This window comes from Oncorhynchus gorbuscha, linkage group LG02 (assembly GCF_021184085.1).
Source record: "Oncorhynchus gorbuscha isolate QuinsamMale2020 ecotype Even-year linkage group LG02, OgorEven_v1.0, whole genome shotgun sequence".
Lineage (NCBI taxonomy): Eukaryota > Metazoa > Chordata > Actinopteri > Salmoniformes > Salmonidae > Oncorhynchus > Oncorhynchus gorbuscha.
In genome coordinates, this window is record NC_060174.1 from 72,923,607 (window position 1) to 72,947,446 (window position 23,840).

The 23,840-nt window shown below is 40.6% G+C and overlaps 1 protein-coding gene across 1 annotated transcript in view; it reads left to right on the plus strand.

The window, feature by feature from the left end:
* Positions 1 to 23,840, plus strand: part of LOC124008975 (teneurin-1-like) — a 190,930-nt gene that overhangs the window by 59,644 nt on the left and 107,446 nt on the right. Inside the window, exon 3 of the mRNA XM_046320569.1 lies at positions 7,689 to 7,934. Coding sequence (XP_046176525.1) covers positions 7,689 to 7,934 — 246 coding nt within the window. The remainder of the gene's footprint in view (positions 1 to 7,688; positions 7,935 to 23,840) is intronic.

Here is a 23,840-nt window from a genome sequence, read left to right on the forward strand (position 1 = left end):
GTCAATTCGCTCTCAGCAGTGTAAATGTGGATAAAGATTGATCCGCTACTGTTGGAAGTTATGATTTGACCAAACTGTGCAGAACAGATTAGGAATAAAATAGGCTGCGTCATCCTCTTTGGTGTAAGTGAATGTATTGTTGAAAAGGATGCACATAGACACTTTTCACAGCTGGTATGTAGGTGCAAAACCGGATGTGGGAGAAGTGTATCTAATTTTCCCAGGTAAGTGCTTCATTAAATATTTTTGCTGCTCTTTCAAGTGAAAACAAAACTCGCCTAATTGTGTCCCTCCAACAATGACCTAGAAATCTGAACGTGTTTTTAGTTTCCGCGCTTGCGAGTTAAGATTAGTATTCTTAGTTCTGAATTATTTGAAGGATATCGTATTGTTTTCCGTCTTGAAAGGTAACTGGCGGAATCACTGTTCAGCCATCCCTGAACGGGAGGTGGTGAAAACAGATGGTGCTCCCAACGCCTCATTCTGTGAGAATACTCACAGCATCCACACACTTCCACAATGCCTCTCCAGTTTCTGAACATCCAATGGAGAGAAAAAGAGATGTTAGTTTTTCTTCTATACTGAGTGGGTCTATACTTATGAACTCTTGCTTAGACTTAAACTTTTCCCGAAAATGCAATGTTAGCTTTTCCCCTGAGATTACATGGCACACATAGCCCTATGCTAACATGACCAGCATGATTATTTCCTGTAACAAATTCCACAACAGCCAAATAAAAAGGTTCACTGTCATGTTCTGACCTTAGTTATTTTATTATGTCTTTGTTTTAGTATGGTCAGGGCGTGAGTTGGGTGGGTTGTCTATGTTCCTTTTTCTATGTTTTGGGATTTCTGTGTTTGGCCTGGTATGGTTCTCAATCAGAGGCAGCTGTTTATCGTTGTCCCTGATTGAGAACCATATTTAGGTAGCCTGGTTTCACTTTTGAGTTGTGGGTGAATATTTTCCGTGTTAGTGTTTGTGCCACACGGGACTGTTTCGTTTGTTTCACTTTGTTATTTTGTATTTTGTAGTGTTCAGTTTGACTTATTAAAATGGACACTTACCACGCTGCAAATTGGTCCGACCTCTCTTACTCCTCATCAGAGGAAGACGACGAACATTACATTCACGTATTTGGATGTGATCAAACACTTTTTCATGAAATTGTTGTTAACAGATGTCAAAGAAACACGTTCTGCTAATCAAAGTTACTAAAATCACATGTTTGATTGACTGGTCAAATTGCTCTCAGTGTAGTGAGCCTAGCACCTGACAATTTTTGTAGCTTGCAGTAAGTGTTCGAATCACAGATTAGATGTTTTTTCTTCTTCTTTGTAATGTAGAATTACATTTATTGTGTTACTTTGTTAAGAATACATTAAATGAGGAGCTGCGTATTTCTTCAGCCTTGTAGACAAACACACTGCTAATAATCATGTATTACATATATTGCATGTATATGTACATTTAACTGCACAACATTGTTCATGCATTATTCAAATGATCTGTAGCTCAGTTGGTAGAGTATGGCACTTGTAACGCCAGGGTAGTGGGTTCGATCCCCGGGGCCACCCATACGTAGAATGTATGCACACATGACTGTAAGTCACTTTGGATAAAAGCGTCTGCTAAATGGCATATATTATTATATTATTATTATTATTATTATATTATATTATCTACTTTGTCACATATGTGTTAATTGAATCGAGGACCAGCAGGAGGAAGTTTTTTCTATAAATAAAAAAATGTCACATAGGGGACTTGATCCTCTACAAAAAGTTTCAAAGCACACCGCATGCCACCTGGCAATGATAACAAATTACAGTACATTACTGCTGTCTAACAATACAATGAGCCTATCTGAATTAGGTTTGATGAGGTTCTATAAACATCCTATATCTTTTTTTCCACATAAAAGCACATGGATGTGTGTGAAATAGATAAGCAAAAACGTGGAGTTTTGTCATATATGAGAAAACGTTACTTTAGAATTTTGTCTAACGTTAGTAGCCTAGTCAAGGATGCATCATGTCGGCTTGGGCGGTATTCACATTTTCATACCTTTGTAACATCCTTGTGCCATCCCGGGGTACACAGTATTACCAGCATTGAACATAATGGGTGCTATTTTCAAATGCAGAATACTCCACTGTAATCTGAAGGTTAGCAATGCCTGTAAATTCCCATAGCGGATGCTAGCTAAATGCTAACAAGTGCATGCAAAAATTGTATACGGTCTCGGACAAACTATTTGCAGGACAGACAGCTCACAAAGTTATACAAATAACAAACAAACCAAAATGTTACTCACAGTTTTCTGCACACATAAACCATTAGACAGAATTGTCTTAATCCAGGGTGGAATTCTCAGCTGTTACCAAGATAAGCTTGATTTTGCAAGAAGCTAACCACTTTGATAACTAGCGACTAATACCCTTTACAGAACCCAATTCATACAGTCCCATTTTTACCACATTCTTGCCAGGATAAGCATTTTATATCTCCCATGCACTTATAGGCAAGTTAAGGAGCAGAGTTAGATGTGGGCCGATGTGGTTAGACGTCTATTTGAATAAATCCATTGAATATAAACCATCACAAAGTAATATTTGTAAATTTTATTTTAGGCAGGTCCTAAGAAACATTGCAAGACTAAAGTTATTTTCAAAATAATATGGCATATTTTGAGTTTAATGATGTTACTGGTCTGGACAGCCTAAAGGCTACATGGGTGCGCCATGCACATGAAATCATTAGATATTTTGTTAATTAAACAGACAAAACACTTAGACTACCCTGATCACAGTCAACACACATATTTTATAGTAGGCTAGGAATGTAATGACATATAACAATATAAATTGCGTCATGGCAACGTGTGGAACCGCAAAATAATAGGCCTACACTTGATTTAGGCTACATTATTGCATGCAAAATGTTTCTAATCAGTGATAGATGAGCTATACAATCTCCACTTAGTTGCCCAGCCAGAGAAGTCGCAAATAGACAGATGAAGATTCAGTAAAACAAAATTGATTGATTAAGACAAGTCGCAAGCTTTTGGTTGGCCTAGGCTACTAAGCGAGTGCGAGTGAACAGCAAAATAATCCACTTGTTTGGCCTAAACTACAGTGTATTCGGAAAGTATTCAGACCCCTTGACTTTTTCCACATTTTGTTACCGTTGCAGCGGTAACAAAATGATGGATTATATATATTTTTTTTAATTACTCATAAATCTGCACACAATACCCCATAATGACAAAGGGAAAATAGGTTTTTAGAAATTTTAGCAGATGTATAAAACAAATGAAATACCTTATTTACATAAGTATTCAGACCCTTTGCTATGAGACACGAAATTGAGCTCAGGTGCATCCTGTCTCTACAACTTGAGTCCACCTGTGGTAAATTCAATTGATTGGACATGATTTGGAAAGGCAGACACCTGTCTATATAAGGTCCCACAATTGACAGTGCATGTCAGAGAAAAAAAACAAGTCATGAGTTCAAAGGAATTGTCCGTAGGACCCTGAGGCAGGACTGTGTCGAGGCAAAGATGTGTCGAGGCAAAGCCCCCAAGGACACAGTGGCCTCTATCATTCTTAAATGGAAGAAGTTTGGAACCACCAAGACTTTTCCAAGAGCTGGCCTCCCTGCCAAACTGAGCAATCGGGGGAGAAGGGCCTTAGTCAGGGAGGTGACCAAAAACCTGATGGTCACTCTGACAGAGCTCCAGAGTTCCTTTGTGGAGATGGGAGAACCTTCCAGAAGAATAACCGTCTCTGCAGCACTCCACCAATCAGGCCTTTATGGTAGAGTGGCCAGACAGAAACCACTCCTCAGTAAATGGCATATGACAGCCATCTTTGAGTTTTCCAAAAGGCACCTAAAGACTCTCAGACCATGAGAAACAAGATTCTCTGGTCTGATGAAACAAAGATTGAACTCTTTGGCCTTAATGTCAAGCATCATGTCTGGAGTAATTCAGGAGGGATGTATTAAAAATGTGCAAAAATGTCAAATGTTTTGTCATTATGGGGTATTATGTGTAGATTGATGAGGGAAAAAAATATGTTTAATCTATTTTAGAATAAGTCTGTAATTTAACAAATGCAAATGCACTCTACATACACTAACATGCTGGCAAAATGTTCTGATTGTCCTAATAAATGAGCAAACTAGACAAGATTATCATGAGCAGCACTCACCTCAATTTAGCTAACATTTCCACAGCCTAATTGTAGCCTAACCAATACCCAAACAGAGATTTATTAAGAAAAAAAATCTGTCTTTGATTGATTTATCAAGACGAGTCCCCACGAAACGGTGCGGAAATAGTTGAAAGTTGACCACACGCAGGTAGGCTATTGCTTCAATTGTATTATAACAATTTGATCCCTTCAGTTTCGTTAGCCTACTTTAGTAAAAATGTTCGCTATTCAGTGATGTTTATTCCCACAGTAATTCTCTATGGATCCATCCAGTCGCAGTTAAGAAAACAGTGCATGTGGTGGGCTATGCAAAGAGATCGGTGAAGTGACATGCCTCGCAAAGTTCAGAACTGCCAGGAGGATAGTGGTGATGGGCACTGCTTAGCAACCATCAAGAGCTTGATTAAGAGCGTAATGCATGCTATTGCCGCCTCAGCATTATGGCTACATTTCATACTAAGGCAGAACTTTGCGGCAATCATTACTAGGGTCGGTTGGCGGAAATAAAAGTATCGACTTTGTCACCAGCAATACCTTTAATGTATAAAAAAGAATAGTCAAGAAGTTGGCTGGATGCTGAAGTTGACGGAAAAAGGTATTGGTTTAAAAAGTATATAAGTTAGCAAACCAAATTCACAAGTGCAGAGTATTTAGCACGTTTTAGTCAGTTAACTTAATAGTTATTCTAAGGTACAGTATATAGCAGACAAATATGTAGTTGTGTGATACTAGATTTCCTGGTGCGTGCTGAAAAACACTGAGAGTGTGCACTTGTTAATAACGTTGCATTTTCGGAAAAAAAGTTGACGTTTAAGCAAGAGATCAATAAGTTTAGGAAAGAAGAAATAGTGCCAGCAAAGTTCAGGAGAGGATATGCCAGCAAAGTTCACTGAACTAATGTAAATATTGCTACAGAAAATGGAAGACAGAATGTTCCGGATTTAGCCTGGTCCCAGATCTGTTTGAGCATTTGCCTACTCCATTGTCATTGTCAAGCCAAACATAATTGTTATTGATACGTTTGGCATGACAATTCCATAAGGAGTTGGCAAGAAAGAAGGAAAACAGACTCACCCAGGCTATTCCAGATTATCCTGAAGTAAGGGATATGAAGACACAGTGTAGGTCAATATACAGTACAACCCAGTATACTGATAAATGTACAGTACCATTCATAAGTTTGGACACACCTACTCATTCAAGGGTTTTTATTTATTTTTACTATTTTCTAGATTGTAGAATAATAGTGAAGACATCAAAACTATGAAATAACATATATTGAATCATGTAGTAACAAAACAAGTGTTAAACAGATTCTTCAAAGTAGACAGCTTTGCACACTCTTGGCATTCTCTCAACCAAATTCATGAGGTAGTCACCTGCAATGCGTTTCAATTAACAGTTGTGCCTTGTTAAAAGTTAATTTGTGGAATTTCTTTCTTAATGCGTTTGAGCTAATCACTTATAGGGTGGTATATAGAAGATAGCACTATTTGGTCAAATGCCATATTATAGCAAGAACAGCTCAAACAAACAAAGATAAATGACAGTCCATCATTCTTCAAGTGCAGTCGCAAAAACCATCAAGCACTATGATAAAACTGGCTCTCATGAGGACCGCCACAGGAAAGGAAGACCCAGAGTTACCTCTGCTGAAGAGGATAAGTTCATTAGAGTTACCAGCCTCAGAAATTGCAGCCCAAATAAATGCTTCACAGAGTTCAAGTAACAGACACATCTCAACATCAACTGTTCAGAGGAGACTGTGTGAATCAGGCCTTCATGGTTGAAATGCTGCAAAGAAAGTAGTAAAGGACAACAATGAGAAGAAGTGACTTGTTTGGGGCAAGAATCATGAGCAATGGACATTAGACCAGTGGAAATCAGTCCTTTGGTCTGGTGAGTCCAAATTTGAGATTTGTGGTTCTAACCCCCTTGTCTTTGTGAGACTGAATGGATAACCTTCGCATGTGTACATCCAACCATGAAGCATGGAGGAGGAGGTGTGATGGTGTGGGGGTGCTTTGCTGGTGACACTGTCAGTGATTTATTTAGAATTCAAGGCACACTTAACCACCATTGCTACCACAGCATTCTGTAGCAATACGCTATCCCATCTGGCTTGCGCTTAGTGGGACTATCATTTGTTTTTCAACAGGACAATGACCCAACACACCTTCAGGCTGTGTAAGGGCTTTTTCACCAAGAACGAGAGTGATGGAGTGCTGCATCAGATGACCTGGCCTCCACAATCACCCAACCTCAACCCAATTGAAATGGTTTGGGATGAGATGGACCTCAGAGTGAAGGAAAAGTAGCCAACAAGGGCTCGGCATATGTGGGAACTCCTTCAAGACTGTTGGAAAAGCATTCCAATCGAAGCTTGGTGAGAGAATTCTAAGAGTGTACAAAGCTGTCATCGAGGCAAGGGGTGACTACTTTGAAGAATCTCAAATTTAAAATGTATTTTTATGGTTACTACATGATTCCATTTGTGTTATTTCATAGTTTTGATATATTCACTATTATTCTGCAATGTAGAGAATAGTAAAAAATAAAGAAAAACCCTTGTCCAAACTTTTGACTGGTACTGTAGGTAGCAACGTGCAGTAGTAAAAGATCTCTATTCTAAAATAGCTCTTTTCCCCAAGATCTTTATGTAATCGTTACATTTCTCAGGAAAATAAGGACCTAACATTGTTTCGAAAATGATGCACTGATGTGCACTGACAACAATATGACATGTTGCACTCCAGAACAGCCTTTGCAGATTTGCTTTCAATGCTACCAGCTGCCTTTGAATTGATAGAGTGTGACAACATGGGGAATACTGTAATACCTATAGAGTGTATTCTTTGAAAAAAAATCGGACTCTTAGAAACAATTTTTGTGTTGTGAGCACTTCCCCATGTGATATGTAAGTGAGCACCAAAAATATATCTTTCCGCTGCCTTATTTTGGAGATCTTAGCACGAGAAAAACTCACTTTACTTCACAGCATGTCCTCCCTGAAACCATGTGTCACTATGAATTATCTGATGGTTTTATTAGAATTGAAACAGTCTTTGTTTCTTATTTAGTTGGAATGTTCTTCAGATGGTTGTTCAAAGATTGATGTTTAAAGTTGAGCCATTTAGAGGTCTTTTGTGAATTTTAATGAATAGCCGAATGGTTGAAATAAAGACAAAAAGTACTACATTCCAAAGTATTATCTATTCTACTATTTGTATCATTCCACCAGTTATACAAGGTACTGTAGCTTACAAAGTAGTTTTCTCTTGGCTCTTGCTGTGCCTGCTTATTTAAAATGTTATGAGTTTAGTGTAGTGTATAATACTGTAGTGTATAATAGTTTGTTTTGATACATGATCTTATGTAACACCATAAAACACTCACAGTGATGTGAAAATAAATAAGTAAATATAGCTATTACAGTATGTGACTTGATTTTTTTTTCTTCATCTGTCCTAGACCTGGACCAGCTAGCACGGCCCAGTTACCAGGCGGAACTGCGCTCTGCCCCCCAGCACGGCTACCCGCTGGGCATGGGCTCTGATGTGGAAACAGAGACGGAGGGTGGGCCCTCGCCCGACCACGCCCTCAGACTGTGGATGCAGGAGATCAAATCAGAGCACAGCTCCTGTCTGTCCAGCAGAGCCAACTCTGTCCTGTCGCTCACCGACACTGAGCAGGAGAGGAAGTCAGATGGAGAGAACGGTAAGACCACCCGGTCTGGGGAATGCAACAACAAGGTTATACATCACCTACCTGCATATGCCACTGTCTGTGTGTTCTTACCATTTAATCAAAATGTCTTAGACAAGTAGCTCATTTTTTTTTTAATGACCAGTTCTATGCTGTACTGTACATAGTATTGAGCTTTGCTCAATAGGTACCTATAAATCAGACTAATTTCCATCACTTTGCCATGAAAATAATGAAAATGGTTCCAGCTGAAGTAAAGCTAAACACTTTCAGCCAAATGGTATGTTGTCTACCAAATCTGTCCATGATGCCAACCCAAGAACTCCATAGTGACCACTATTGCAGGTGTTAGGTGTAACCTTTTGCAAGGACCTTAAGGCATTGGGATCTACACTACTACAGTTTGACAGTGTGTACTGCAGTCTGTGCTTTATTCACATCATCACAGAAAAGGTTGTTATTCTGAGAAAACATTATTACTCCAGATCATTGCATGCCCCTTGGCAACAAGAGGAATATAATGATTTTGGGGGTATGTATTTATCTAGGAGACCCAGGGATTCATTCAGTGGGTAATAAAAGCAAGCAAAGAGCAGGCTCAGTCTATTGATCGTCAAGAGAAGTGATATTTGTATCAGGGATGTCACGCTCTTAATTCAGTATGCACACTCTTCAGTGAGAGGCATACAGTTAGTGTGAAATTAAGCTTGTTGTTTGTGTGAGGCACCTTTTCCAGGGTCAAGTCTAATGAGAGAAAAAGGGGTGAGTCTGTAGCAGCCTCGTTTTTCTTGTTGAGGTCTATTCAGAATACCAAATGAGACAGCAGCGTTAGTTACCCATTTCAGGGCTTCAATATCTGTGAAAACTAAATCTACCTATTTGGATGAGAGCACACATCAATTTAATGATATGATTTCTATCATCTTGTTATGTTGAAGGTTTGTCTAAAATTGCTCTTGTATGAGATTCGTGCAGTATGTCATTTTGTGGGAACATTTGAAGAAATAGAGCATCACCAGAGAACATTATTAAAAAGCTGGTGCAGATTTTTTATGTTTGAGGGTGCGAGCTTTGGACGGGAGGGGACTGTCCCCTGTGATGCAATGTTACTGCCATTCATATTTACTCCTCAGCCTTCATATTAACCATTTATCCTGCTAGAAATGTGCATTTGTGAATATTATATATCTGTTGGGAGGCATGACCACATTAATCTCAGAGGTCGTTTGGAGACAATGTTGTCATTGTTGTTGCCTTATTATATTTATCTGTGGAAGAATGTCCCTCAGCATTTATTTATTCTCTGCCAGAAGGATTAACACTCTGGGGAATACAATTGCTGTGAGATGGCTGTGTTTGTAGCGGGAAAATGGTGGGCCTTGTCTCTCTCTTACCGTCCCTGTCTCCTGCTGATCTGTTAAGACTGACAGTCCAATGGAAAGGAAGAGCAGGCTGGTGTTTTGAACTGGCATGGCGCTGATGAGGGATGTGATCTGCAATTTTAATGAGCATCAGCGCAGAGGGAAGTTCAGAAGCAGTTTTACCTCCCTCCCTCCCTCAGTAAATATCTTAGCTCCTCACTATTAAAATATCTTATGCTATTCCTCCCCCATGTAGAAAAAAACATTATCACTATTTCTTAATGTAGTATTTATCAGTTTACTCTGAACTGAACTGACCACAATACTCCCTTGGAAGAAACCAATTGCTCTTGTTATATTTTGGCTACTTGCTGTCACAGTACTCTGTTCTCTCCTGGTATTTCACAGTTTATGTAAAAACTACTATTGTTCTCTAAAGGATTACCATGGATGTAAAACCACTGTGGATGAGTGTAGAAATTGATGCTACAGTATGTACCATAATATATGCCATTTAGCAGACGCTTTTATCCAAGCATGAAGGCTAAGGATGAATGTTATCGCGACTGAATGACAAGGCTTCTTGTTTTCTTTGATTTGGGATGGAGTGAATTAATATAGGGAGGCATTTTGGTTGTGTAGAAAGTCCTAAATAATTATGGAACATCTCCACTATACAGTACAGGTCGTAAACGTGTCATTCTATAACCGCATGTTCATATGGCCTCACATAAAGGTCTGTCAATTAGATTATTGTTACATGAAATATGCCCCTAGTGTTTATTTGATAGTAGTGCTTTGCCCAGTTCCTTCAGGGTTTGGAAGTGAGATTTGAAAATCTGCTATGGTCAGGCTACACGATGTATTTGCATATTCCGGTCATGTATCATGCAGCACCTTTGGTTGATTGCCATAAAACCTCCCCTTCGTTCTAGGCTTCTGTTCCCCTTCAGAAAAAAACCCAAAACAATATCTAACGTCAGCCATTGATGGATGAGGCCACATTGTGGCTGTCACATGCCTGTGTGAGGTTGTCCTCTCCTTATGTTGAGGTTATACCCTGGAGAACATGGCCAGCAGTGTTAGAAATCAGAACATACCTTAGTAATGGAGAAGTAGTAGTACATTGACACTTTCATGTTATGAACAGAATGACTCTGATGGATGGCTAACTACATGACAGGCAGACCCTATGAAATATTGAGAATGTGAAGCAACGAAAATAGCTGTACAAAAAGTCCATCTTGAGTCATATTCACTGCGTATCTATTACCTTGCATGAACCCAGATTTCCACAGATGTCAGTCATAGCAGTCATACCAATCTATATGTTCTCCCTGTCCCATGAACTACCATAGTGTTTAGTATTTTTTAAATTTCTGGAAAATTCAGAGCTGAAGCCAAAACTCTGTGCAAACAGAATTAGTGAAAGAAAAGGTTCCCATCCGATCAATATCTCCTTGTTTGGAAAGTGAGACTTTTTGACAGATTACACGTTAATGCATCTCCTGGATTCAGCTCCCAGTAGCAAAACTCACTCAGTCATTCATGGATTGAAAAGGAATGATTTTCCAACAACAATTTTACTCCATGTTTCAAAAGTTCAAGTTTTATACTGTGGCCTTATATGTATATTTTTGTACTTATCTATTCATTTATTCCTCTTTTATCAATACAGTTCATGCATTATAACTACTTATGTTTATTCATGTTCACTGAATGTTTCGATGTGATTGGTTAAATAGCTGGAGGGTAACAGACAGTATAAATATTGTAAAACCATCACCCGTTAAAGGATGATGCACATGTACAGTTGAAGTCGGAGGTTTACATACACCTTAGCCAAATACATTTTTTCACAATTCCTGACATTTAATCCTAGTAAAAATTCCCTGTCTTAGGTCAGTTAGGATCACCACTTTATTTTAAGAATGTGAAATGTCAGAATAATAGTAGAGTGATTTTTTTCAGCTTTTATTTCTTTCATCACATTCCCAGTGGGTCAGAAGTTTACATACACTCAATTAGTATTTGGTAGCATTGTCAAACGTTTCGGGTAGCCTTCCACAAGCTTCCCACAATAAGTTGGGGGAATTTTAGCCCATTCCTACCTGACAGAGCTGGTGTAACTGAGTCAGGTTTGTAGGCCTCCTTGCTCGCACACGCTTTTTCAGTTCTGCCCACAAATTCTCTATAGGATTGAGGTCAGGGCTTTGTGAAGGCCACTCCAATACCCTGATTTTGTTGTCCTTAAGCCATTTTGCCACAACTTTGGAAGTATGCTTGGGGTCATTGTCCATTTGGAATACCGATTTGCGACCAAGTTTTAACTTCCTGACTGATGTCTTGAGATGTAGCTTCAATATCTCCACGTAATTTTCCTCCCTCATGGCGCCATCTATTTTGTGAAGTGCACCAGTCCTCCTGCAGCAAAGCACCCCCACAACATGATGCTGCCACCCCCTTGCTTCACGGTTGGGATTATGTTCCACAACTTGCAAGCCTCCCCCTTTTTCCTCCAAACATAACGATGGTCATTATGGCCAAACAGTTCTATTTTTGTTTCATCAGACCAGAGGACATTTCTCCAAAAAGTACCATCTTTGTCCCCATGTGCAGTTGCAAACCGTAGTCTGGCTTTTTTATGGCGGTTTTGGAGCAGTGGCTTCTTACTTGCTGAGCGGCCTTTCAGGTTTTGTCAATATAGGACTTGTTTTACTGTGGATATAGATACTTTTCTACCTGTTTCCTCCAGCATCTTCACAAGGTCCTTTGCTGTTGTTCTGGGATTGATTTTCACTTTTCCGCACCAAAGTATGTTCATCTCTAGGAGACAGAACGCGTCTCTTTCCTGAGCGGTATGACGGCTTCGCGGTCCCATGGTGTTTATACACTGCTCAAAAAAATAAAGGGAACACTTAAACAACACAATGTAACTCCAAGTCAATCACACTTCTGTGAAATCAAACTGCCCACTTAGGAAGCAACACTGATTGACAATACATTTCACATGCTGTTGTGCAAATGGAATAGACAATAGGTGGAAATTATAGGCAATTAGCAAGACACCCCCAATAAAGGAGTGGTTCTGCAGGTTGGGACCACAGACCACTTCTCAGTTCCTTTGCTTCCTGGCTGATGTTTTGGTCACTTTTGAATGCTGGTAGCATGAGACGGAGTCTACAACCCACACAACTGGCTCAGGTAGAGCAGCTCATCCAGGATGGAACATCAATGCGAGATGTGGCAAGAAGGTTTGCCTTGTCTGTCAGCGTAGTGTCCAGAGCATGGAGGCGCTACCAGGAGACAGGCCAGTATATCAGGAGACGTGGAGGAGGCCGTAGGAGGGCAACAACCCAGCAGCAGGACCGCTACCTCCGCCTTTGTGCAAGGAGGAGCACTACCAGAGCCCTGCAAAATGACCTCCAGCAGGCCACAAATGTGCATGTGTCTGCTCAAACGGTCAGAAACAGACTCCATGAGAGTGGTATGAGGGCCCGACGTCCACAGGTGGGGGTTGTGCTTACAGCCCAACACCGTGCAGGACGTTTGGCATTTGCCAGAGAACACGATGATTGGCAAATTCGCCACTGGCGCCCTGTGCTCTTCACAGATAAAAGCAGGTTCACACTGAGCACATGTGACAGACGTAACAGTCTGGAGACGCCGTGGAGAACGTTCTGCTGCCTGCAACATCCTCCAGCATGACCGGTTTGGCGGTGTGTCAGTCATGGTGTGGGGTGGCATTTCTTTGGGGGGCTGCACAGCCCTCCATGTGCTCGCCAGAGGTAGCCTGACTGCCATTAGGTACCGAGATGAGATCCTCAGACCCCTTGTGAGACCATATGCTGGTGTGGTTGGCCCTGGATTCCTCCTAATGCAAGACAATGCTAGACCTCATGTGGCTGGAGTGTGTCAGCAGTTCCTGCAAGAGGAAGGCATTGATGCTATGGACTGGCCCGCCCGTTCCCCAGACCTGAATCCAATTGAGCTCATCTGGGACATCATATCTCGCTCCAACCACAGACTGTCCAGGAGTTGGCGGATGCTTTAGTCCAGGTCTGGGAGGAGATCCCTCAGGAGACCATCTGCCACCTCATCAGGAGCATGCCAGGCGTTGTAGGGAGGTCATACACACTACTGAGCCTCATTTTGACTTGTTTTAAGGACATTACATCAAAGTTGGATCAGCCTGTAGTGTGGTTTTCCACTTTAATTTTGAGTGTGACTCCAAATCCAGATCTCCAGATCATGGGTTGATAAATTTGATTTCCATTGATAATTTTTGTGTGATTTTGTTGTCAGCACATTCATGCAAAGAAAAAAGTATTTAACACGAATATTTCATTCATTCAGATCTAGGATGTGTTATTTTAGTGTTCCCTTTATTTTTTGAGCAGTGTACTTGTGTACTATTGTTTGTACAGATAAATGTGGTACCTTCAGGCATTTGGAAATTGCTCCCAAGGATGAACCAGACTTGTGGACGTCTACAATATTTCTTCCCGAGGTCTTGGCTGATTTCTGTTGATTTTCCCATGATGTCAAGCAAAGAGGCACTGAGTTTAATGGTAGGCCTTGAAATGAATCCACTGGTATACCCCCAATTGACTCAAATTATGTCAATTAGCCTAGCAGAAGCTTCTAATGCCATGATATCATCTGGAATTTTCCAAGCTGTTTAAATGCACAGTCTACTTAGTGTATGTAAACTTCTGACCCACTGGAATTGTGATACAGTGAATTATAAGTGAAATAATCTGTCTGTAAACAATTGTTGTAAAAATGACTTAAGTAGATGTCCTAACCGACTTGCCAAAACTATAGTTTGTTAACAAGAATTTTGTGGAGTGGTTGAAAAACGAGTTTTAATGACTTGTTTAATTACATACACAACCTAAGTTTATGGAAACTTCTGACTTCAACTGTATACTTAATTTGCTGGATGAGGCCTATAGATGTTGGCGGTAGGTGGAGCAATATTCTTTACAAGACAAAATGTTGTAGAGTTGATCGATATCATAAATGTCTTATGTTGAGGAAACTTGGCTCTATTCCAATCCAAGTAATGCAGTATATTGTATTTATCTTACACCGATACTGCAAATGTAGCTCAGAGCTGTTTTGCCATTTAAAGTTGGAATAATTGTATTGACTTTATGTTTTATTTAGTGAAATACTTTATCAGAACTGGAGCAATTGTAACCATATATGTGTGTGTGTATATAATCAAATATACCTGGGTGCTTATCCAGAAATGAATATGCAACATTATTTTCAGAGACAAATGTATTACTGCTAAATCGTTATTCTTTTCAATAATTCAGCAATCCCAAGGTATCTCATGTAAACAATTGAATACAACTGCATTTGAATACAACCACTCAGAACTAAACCTATGGCCATAGGAAACTAAACCCCCTCAAACAAATGCCTATCTAAGTGGTACCACTTTGTGCACAATGTCTGATTCTTCGCTAATCACGTGAGGACTTCCTTGTAGCAACAGAAATGGCGAACGATGTGCAGGTGTCCACAATTCACCTATTAACAGTTCCATTTGACTAAAACAGTAGCTCCAAACACAGTCACAAAACATCGCACAGGAATTATTCTGTGAGTAATACAGGACACGTCTGGATAGAGCAGCAGCTATTGAATAACAAGGCAACATTAAACATGTCGTCCCCCATGAATGATGTGGGGACAGATAAGAGACAGTTATACAAAGGAGTCTCGCTAGACTATACTGATAGTAACATAATGGTTGATGTCAATGAATTGACTGTGAAATATTCAGATCAGTCCACTGTTGTCTATAAATTACATGTATGCAAACAGTAAGATGCTACTAGGGCATTTGAAATGATTTCACTGTTTGAGTACTCACCTTAAATGATTATCAAGTACTCGCACAAAACACTACACTATATATACAAAGTATGTGGACACCACCTCAAAAAGGTGGATTTGGCTATTTCATCCACCCCCGTTGCTGATTGGTGTATAAAATCGAGCACAGAGCCATGGAATCTCCATAGACAGACATTGGCAGTAGAATGGCCTTACTGAAGAGCTCAGTGACTTTCAACGTGGCACCGTCATAGGATGTCACCTTACCAACAAGTCAGTTTGTCACATTTCTGAACTAGGAGCAACAATGGCTCAGCCGCAAAGTGGTAGGCCACACAAGCTCACAGAACAGGACAGCCGAGTACTGAAGTGCATAGCGTGTAAAAATCGCTTGTCCTCGGTTGCAACACTCACTACCGAGTTCCAAACTGCCTCTGGAAGCAACACAATCTGTTTGTCGGCAGCTTCATGAAATGAGTTTCCATGGCCTAGAAGCCTCACACAAGCCTAAGATAAACATGTGAAATGCCAAGTGTCGGTAAAATCCGCCATTGGACTCAGTGGAAACGCGTTCTCTGGAGTGATGAATTACGCTTCACCATCTGGCAGTACGACGGACGAATCTGGGTTTGGTGGATGCTAGGAACCCACTATCTGCCCCAATGCATAGTGCCAACTGTAAAGTTTGGTGGAGAAGGGATACGGGTCTGGGGCTGTCTTTATCTAATCGCCCATCATCAGTGCCCAACTTCACCAAAGCTCTTGTGGCTGAATGGAAGTCCCCACAGCAATGTTCCAACATCTTGTGGAAAGCCATGAAAGAAGAGTGGAGGCTGTTGTAGCAGCGAGCAGGGAGACCAACTCCAAATTAATGCCCATGATTTTGGAATGAGATGTTCGACGAGCAGGTGTCCATATAATTTTTGTCATGTAGCTTAACTTGAGAATATCTAATGCCTGCCCATTTATGTTAATTTGCCTCATGCTAGCCATTACATCGGTCAGTCTTTTTAACCATTAACCAAGGTTTCTGAGTCAACAATGAAAAGAAGTGTGATTTGAAATCAAAGATGCACTCTGGGATCCAAATTCGTAACTTATTGCACAAATTGGATTTGTTACATATCACATTAATTTCAAATTTTGTATGATAACATACAAATTGCAAAATACAAGTTGCAAAACATATCACCTGAAATGGATCACATAGTACAAAATTGGATGAAGTAGTACACATAAAACAGGTACCAACTTTGGTTCATGAGCACCACATTCAAAACTACTGGCTGATATTATACAAAAGTTCGAGAATGCGTATTTAATTCATTGAAAATAAGCTATTCTTGTTCAAACTTTGTTGGCAGAAAAAAAGTTTATTTTGCTGAAAATTGGATGTGCAGAGCTTATAGGTCCTTGCTCATGAGCGGCTGCATGTATAGTACCAGTCAAAAGTGTGGACACACCTACTCATTCAAGGGTTTGTCTTTATTTAGACTATTTTCTGCATTGTAGAATAATAGTGAAGACATCAAAACAATGAAACAACACATATGGAATCATGTAGTAACCAAAAAAGTGTTAAACAAATCAAAATATATTTTATATTTGGGACTCTTCAAAGTAGCCACCCTTTGCCTTGATGACAGCTTTGCACACTCTTGGCATTCTCTCGACCAGCTTCACGAAGAATGCTTTTCCAACCATCTTGAAGAAGCCCACATACGCTGAGCACTTGTTGGCTGCTTTTCCATCACGTCCAACTCATCTCAAACCATCTCATTTGGGTTGAGGTCGGGTGATTGTGGAGGCCAGGTCATCTGATGCAGCACTCCATCACTCTCCTTCATCAAATATCCCTTAAACAGCCTGGAGGTGTGTTCTGGGTCATTGTCCTGTTGAAAAACAAATGATAGTCCCACTAAGCGCAAACCAGATGGGATGGCGTATCGTTGCAGAATTCTAAATAAATCACTGACAGTGTCACCAGCATAGCATCATCACACCATCATCTATTCACCTACTCTACGTCTCACAAAGACACAACGGTTGGGACCAGAAGTCTCAAATTTGGACTCGTCAGACCAAAAGACAGATTTCCACTGGTCTAATGTCCATTTTTCGTGTTTCTTGACCCAAGCAAGTCTCTTCTTATTATTGGTGTCCTTTAGTAGTGGTTTCTTTGCAGCAATTCGACCATGAAGGCCTGATTCACGCAGTTTCCTCTGAACAGTTGATGTTGAGATGTGTCTGTTTCTTGAACTCTGTGAAGCGTTTATTTGGGCTGTAATCTGAGGTGCAGTTAACTCTGATGAACTTACATGTATCCTCTGCAGCAGAGGTAACTCTGGGTCTTCCTTTCCTGTGGCGGTCCTCCTCATAGCGCTTGATGGTTTTTGCGACTGCATTTGAAACTTTCTAAGTTCTTGAAATTTTCTGCATTGACTGACCTTCATGTCTTAAAGTAATGATGGAGTGTCGTTTCTCTTTACTTATTTGAGGTGTTTTTTTTTGTCATAATATGGACTTGGTCTTTTACCAAATAGGTCTATCTTCTGTATACGACCCAACCTTGTCACAACACAACTGATTGGCTGAGACGCATTAAGAAGGAAAGAAATTCCACAAATGAGCTTTTAACAAAGCACACCTGTTAATTGAAATGCATTCCAGGTGACTACCTTATGAAGCTGGTTGAGAGAATGCCAAGAGTGGGCAAACTTGTCATCAAGGGAAAGGGTGGCTATTTTGAAGAATCTCAAATATATATAGATTTGTTTAACACTTGTTTGATTAGTACATGATTCCATATGTTTATTTTTCATAGTTTTGTTTTCTTCGCTATTATTCTACAGTGTTGAAAATAGTCAAATTAAAGAAAATCTCTTGAGTGAGTAGGTGTGTCCAAACTTTTGACTGGTACTGTATGTACAAAATGTAATTGCTGTAGCTCGAATGAGACAGGAGTAATGCTTGTTTGAAGTTACTTTAGTGCCCCTCAGGCCAATTTGTGTTTTTTAAAACATTTTGGATCTACATGGCAAGACGCTTCATTCACCCAAATTTCGTCAAAATCGGGTCTGTGGTGTCTGAGATGTCATGTGTGACTAACGTACGTACAAATGGAGGGAGACCGCTCCATAATGGGGCAGCGCACAATTTTACTATAGTGCTTTAGTGGTATTATCAACTCCACTATGATGTACACAAATAATGCAGGGTTACACAATCTCTTGCTCCCCTGTTTTGATACACATTGTTGCAAAATCTATTTCTTTAATTCATGTACACGTTGTTCATGCCAATGTGTACAGAGTAAGTACTATACTGCACACGACCAATAAAGTTTGTTTCCTCTCTTAGTCGAATGCCACATAACAAACAGGTGTGGATCCGTTCCAGGAGTGGTCTTGGGGGATTTGATGTGAGATTAGGCCGTGTACTGCGGTCCCCTGGATGTCTTTTGGCTTTTAGCTCTTGAAGTCCAGCCTCTGGTGAATTATCGACCATTTCATTCGTCACCTCAGAGGGTCTTTAGCTGATCTGGTACTACAACATGTCCCTAGGCAATTCAATAGAAATATAAGGCAGCGATCAGGACCACATTTGTCTGTGTGTCTGCAGGGCTCCAGAAACAGCCATAAGTAGTCATGTGCTGGTTACTATGTTTTCCCTGTGCAAAAGAAAGTAAATACAGGGACTCTTTGCATGTTTCAAATGTGACTTTAACTGCCTTATATAATATTATTATTTACACTTGGATCAGATTTCCGGGAGCATACAAATATGGCCATACGTCTTTCTTCTAAAGCATAATAAAGAATCCACACACGTCTGGGTTTCATCCCACTGCACTGTCAAAGATATCTCATTTATATGAATTATGCTCTATAAAATGTGTATTCAAGCTGTGGTGATAAAAAAGTTATCTCCCAAACTTTCCATCATGTAATTTAATATAAGTATAATAGGTGACAAGCCTTAATCTAAAATTCATAGCAAAAAGGTATTATTTGTTCAATTTGTTTTCCCCCCCTTCCATTTCATGCCGGGAAATTGGCAGGAGTGAAAATGAGAAAATTATAACCTGAGCTCTGCAGTGGTTCAATAACATGATTCTATTAATTATTTATATTTTAAGGCACCCCATATGCCAGGAATGATATTGTGTGATGGATTCACATCTTTGAATTAATTTCATCAGTTTAATTTAAAGTGTCGACATCAGAGCCATCCTCCTCTCCCTCTGCCTACTCCGAGACAAGATGATTGGGGGCTGTGAGACACACAAACCCTCGGAGGACGGACATATCAAATACCCTACTAACGATGGACTGAGACTCCTTTATTGAAACGTACGAGCCATATCAGTCGAAATAAAGCAGACGAGCTTGAATCATTTCACCAGGAAAACATCAAAGGGAAGGATTAATCCAAACTATTAAATATGAGAGGAATTAAGAGCATTACACATATTCCTCTTAGGTTGCTAGCTTGTTGTTGATCATTAGATATTAGCTTGTGTTCTTTTACTTTTCCTTAATGTTTTTTTTGCCCATAATAATGATGGTTTTAATGATCAGTGAAGATACCCACTGTCACGACAGGGCTGGCTGAATATGTAGTCTGATGATAGGGGTCATTATTTGAAGAGACAACGTTGTCTAGCTCTCTGACAGATGTGGGCTTTGATGTTTTGGGGCGTACGTCTGTATTTAGAGTACACAGTATATCTGATTGGGCTATGCTCAAGTCAACACTGTCTGTCTGCCTGCCTGCATCAAAGTGACATCCTTCTTATGCATTGTGGACCTTATCATCTGGATTTAGGATATTTCCGGTTGTGGTTTGAATTGTATTATTGCAATTTTTATATATTTTTCCAGCGGAACGGGTTCTTTGACTGATTCCCTCTCATTGTTTTCTCTTTGGCATCCGAATCCCTTCTGCCTTCAACCCCCCGTGCAGAAATGAAACAAATGGTTTATTATTCTGCAGAATTACCATGTCATTCTTGTTGAATCAGACCCGACTTTGTTCGCCCCAGATTAGAGACATCAGAGCAGGCAGCTCCAGTGATGGTGAGTCTGATGAATGCTAAAGGTAACAACAAAGAGATCCCTCATCTGCCTCTGCTGTCTGACTGCTGGAACAGCCTGCATGTCAAAGCTGAGGTTTCTACGTCTGCCGCCTGACGTTTCCACTGTGACCTAGAGCAGCCGGTCTGTCCTGACTATGACTGATACACTGTTGAGTGCAATTGATCTGTAGATCCAATTTATCCTGAATATCCTTCATTGGGGAGAAAAGACAGATGGATAGATAAAAATAGATGATGAATGGATGAAAATGTGTCAATTTTATAGTGCCCTTTTGCTATTTTATTATTGTAAAACATCATTTGCCTACTCCTTTTTAATTAATTCTTAATACAGTCCAGTATTAATATTTCATTTTCAATATCTAAACCCTAATCCAAATAAGCCAGAGAACAGGAAATGAGGGTCTATTTAAGATAAGTGCCATCATTACAACATCTGCCTTAAAATTGGAGGAAATGGTTCAAATGAAAAAAAATGGGCGAAATGTGCTAACTAGTGCAGTTTTCCAACCGCAAAGGCCCAGCTCTAACAGTAGCTAGTGTGTTTGTTTGCTGAAAATTGACATGTGTGCTGACTGCGGCACTATCAGTGTCCTGCTGAACAGACATGAGGAGGTCATCCGCCTGCCAGTACAGGCCAACAGGCTGGGGAGAGAGGATGAAGTCCTTTACTACAGTGTTCTACGTTGATCCTCATAGAGACACATTGTGCACGCTGGATTTATCTCCAACTGAGTATCAATTAGACACTCATTAGTACATCTGATTGGCTCAGGCCAACCAATTAGCTGGAATCGCAGACATTGATATAGTGTACATATTCCCGGGTTTTCATTACACCACCCTGGGTTGGTCAATGTTATTCATTTGAGCAAATGACTTGGGATTGAGCGTTGTGAGCCTTGAGGAAATACATTTTTTTCTCCCATTTATGCAATGGTTGGTTGTCTGAAGAACATGCTAAAGCCATGTGTAGGAGCTGCTATGGTTTTCCTTCATTTTAAGAATATACTGGAATATGGTCTTGTATTGCAAGTTTGAACTAAAAGGCAGTCTTCCCACTCAATGCCAAGCTGAGAAATGACAGTTGGCTTTTCCTGCTCACTTATATGGCCCTCTTCCTGCTGAAACTGCTCTTTTTTTAGCATTTCACTCTGAAATCGTCTTCCTCTTTTGAAGAGTCACCCATCACAACTGTGCCCTTTCTACCCCTCCAAATGTCCTTCTCTCCAACACTATGAACATCCTAACATGGCTGAGCCTCATATGAAACAACTGTCTTTCCTGTAGTTTTTTGTCTTGCCAAGATAGTGGTGCCATAAACCATGTGGCACTGATGGGGGGGGGGGGGGTCACATCCTTACTTGGTTGTGAGGATTCTCAATACCATGCTGTCTTGCGTGTGGTGCCAGAATAACAACCTATCCCTCAATGTAGCCAAGACTAAGGAGATGATTGTGGACTACAGGAAAAGGAGGACCGAGCACGCCCCCATCCTCATCGACGGGCTGTAGTGGAGCAGGTTGAGAGTTTCAAGTTTCTCGGTGTCCACATCAACAACAAACTAGAATGGTCCAAACACACCAAGACAGTCGTGAAGAGGGCAGGACAAAGCCTATTCCTCCTCAGGAGACTAAAACGATTTGGCATGGGTCCTGAGATCCTCAACAGGTTCTACAGCTGCAACAACGGCAATTGCTCAGCCTTTAACCACAAGTCACTACAGAGGGTAGTGCGTACGGCCCAGTACATCACTGGGGCAAAGCTGCCTGCCATCCAGGACCTCTACACCAGGTGGTGTCAGAGGAAGGCCCTAAAAATGGTCAAAGACCCCAGCCACCCCAGTCATAGACTGTTCTCTCTACTACCGCATGGCAAGCGGTACCAGAGTGCCAAGTCTAGGACAAAAAGGCTTCTCAACGGTTTTTACCCCCAAGCCATAAGACTCCTGAACAGGTAATCAAATGGCTACCCGGACTATTTGCATTGTGTGCCCCCCCACCACCTACCAACCCCTCTTTTACGCTACTGCTACTCTCTGTTCATCATATATGCATAGTCACTTTAACCATATCTACATGTACATACTACCTCAATCAGCCTGATTAACCGGTGTCTGTATGTAGCCTCTCTACTTTCATAGCCTCACTACTGTATATAGCCTGTCTTTTTACTGTTGTTTTACTTCTTTACTTACCTATTGTACTAACACCTTTTTCGCACCATTGGTTGGAGCCTGTAAGTAAGCATTTCACTGTAAGATTGTTGTATTCGGCGCACGTGACAAATAAGCTTTGATTTGATTTGATTTGAAGAGGCGGACCCTCTGCTGCTCTCTCCCTTCCTCTGCTGAGACAGATGCAGGTACCATCAGTCCAGTAAAATAAAAAAGCAAATTATTTGCAAATGATTTCCATTTATGCATCGTAAGTCATACACCAACTGATCTATTTTCTTATCAAAACTGTTTTTATTAGGTTCATGTTAAATGTTTTAAGTATTTTTATTTATTTATCTGAGCGTTAGGTTTTTGGCTTGCTTTTTGACTGCAAAAGTGATCTTGACTCAGAAAAGGTCGGTGACCACTGCCATACAGAGTTGAAATATCTAGCCAATACATTTTGAATTGAATAACATTGCTTGTAAACTTCAGAGATTTAATGATTTGTCACTGGCTTTGGTTAAAGGCAAGTACAAACGCATACTAGTAATAGTCATTGAGTCTACATATTCTGGGTGACATGAAACAACGTCAACATGTCACTGGCTTCTTCTCTGGTGATCTCTCATTGGCTATTGCTGATCACCGTTCTCAAAACGTGTTGTTGCACATATTACACTACAAGAACATTGCATATTTTGTGCGGATAAAATCAAACACGTTTGAAATTATCGGGACATCTGGGACGGCTCAAATACGGGATTGGGAGCCCCTAGATTGCCTCTTGAACCCGCTCATGTTAAATGAGTATCAGTGACGGCCGGTTGAATAAGCAACAAAATAGGGATTTTGTCTTCGAAATCAAAAACTTGTTGGGGACAGCTAAATCGGGGCCAAAATGGTGTGGTGTACGCCCGGCTTAAGCAGGAAACAGCTTGCAGACAGACACAATGGAAGAGATCCAGACCAACATATCAAGCTGCAACTTAGAGCTCCCAATCTTGTCCATATCATTCTCCTCCACAGAAAGCTCCTCCATCTGCAATCTGTCACTGGGTGTGCTTGTTAACAATGCCTGCCCTGCCTGTGTCTTTTCACTCAGAAATTCCCTCTTGCCACTTCTTTGCCATCATTACTCCTAGATGATGACTCTTTCCAACCCCCACACTCCCCACATTCCTGGCAGTCATGGACTTATTCTTATTACTCCTCTTTCATCAGTCATCCACCGCTCCAAACATGCTCACCCTTCCCCAGTAAATCTCATGCTCACCCTTCCCCAGTAAATCTCATGCTCACCCTTCCCCAGTAAATCTCATACTGACCCTCCCCTCCTGGACCCCCCTCTCACCATTTCTTCCTCCCTTCTCATCCCTCTGTTCTTTTCTCAAGAGCTGTTCTTTTTGGCTTAAAGCCACCTCGATCTATATTCCACTCCCTCTCAC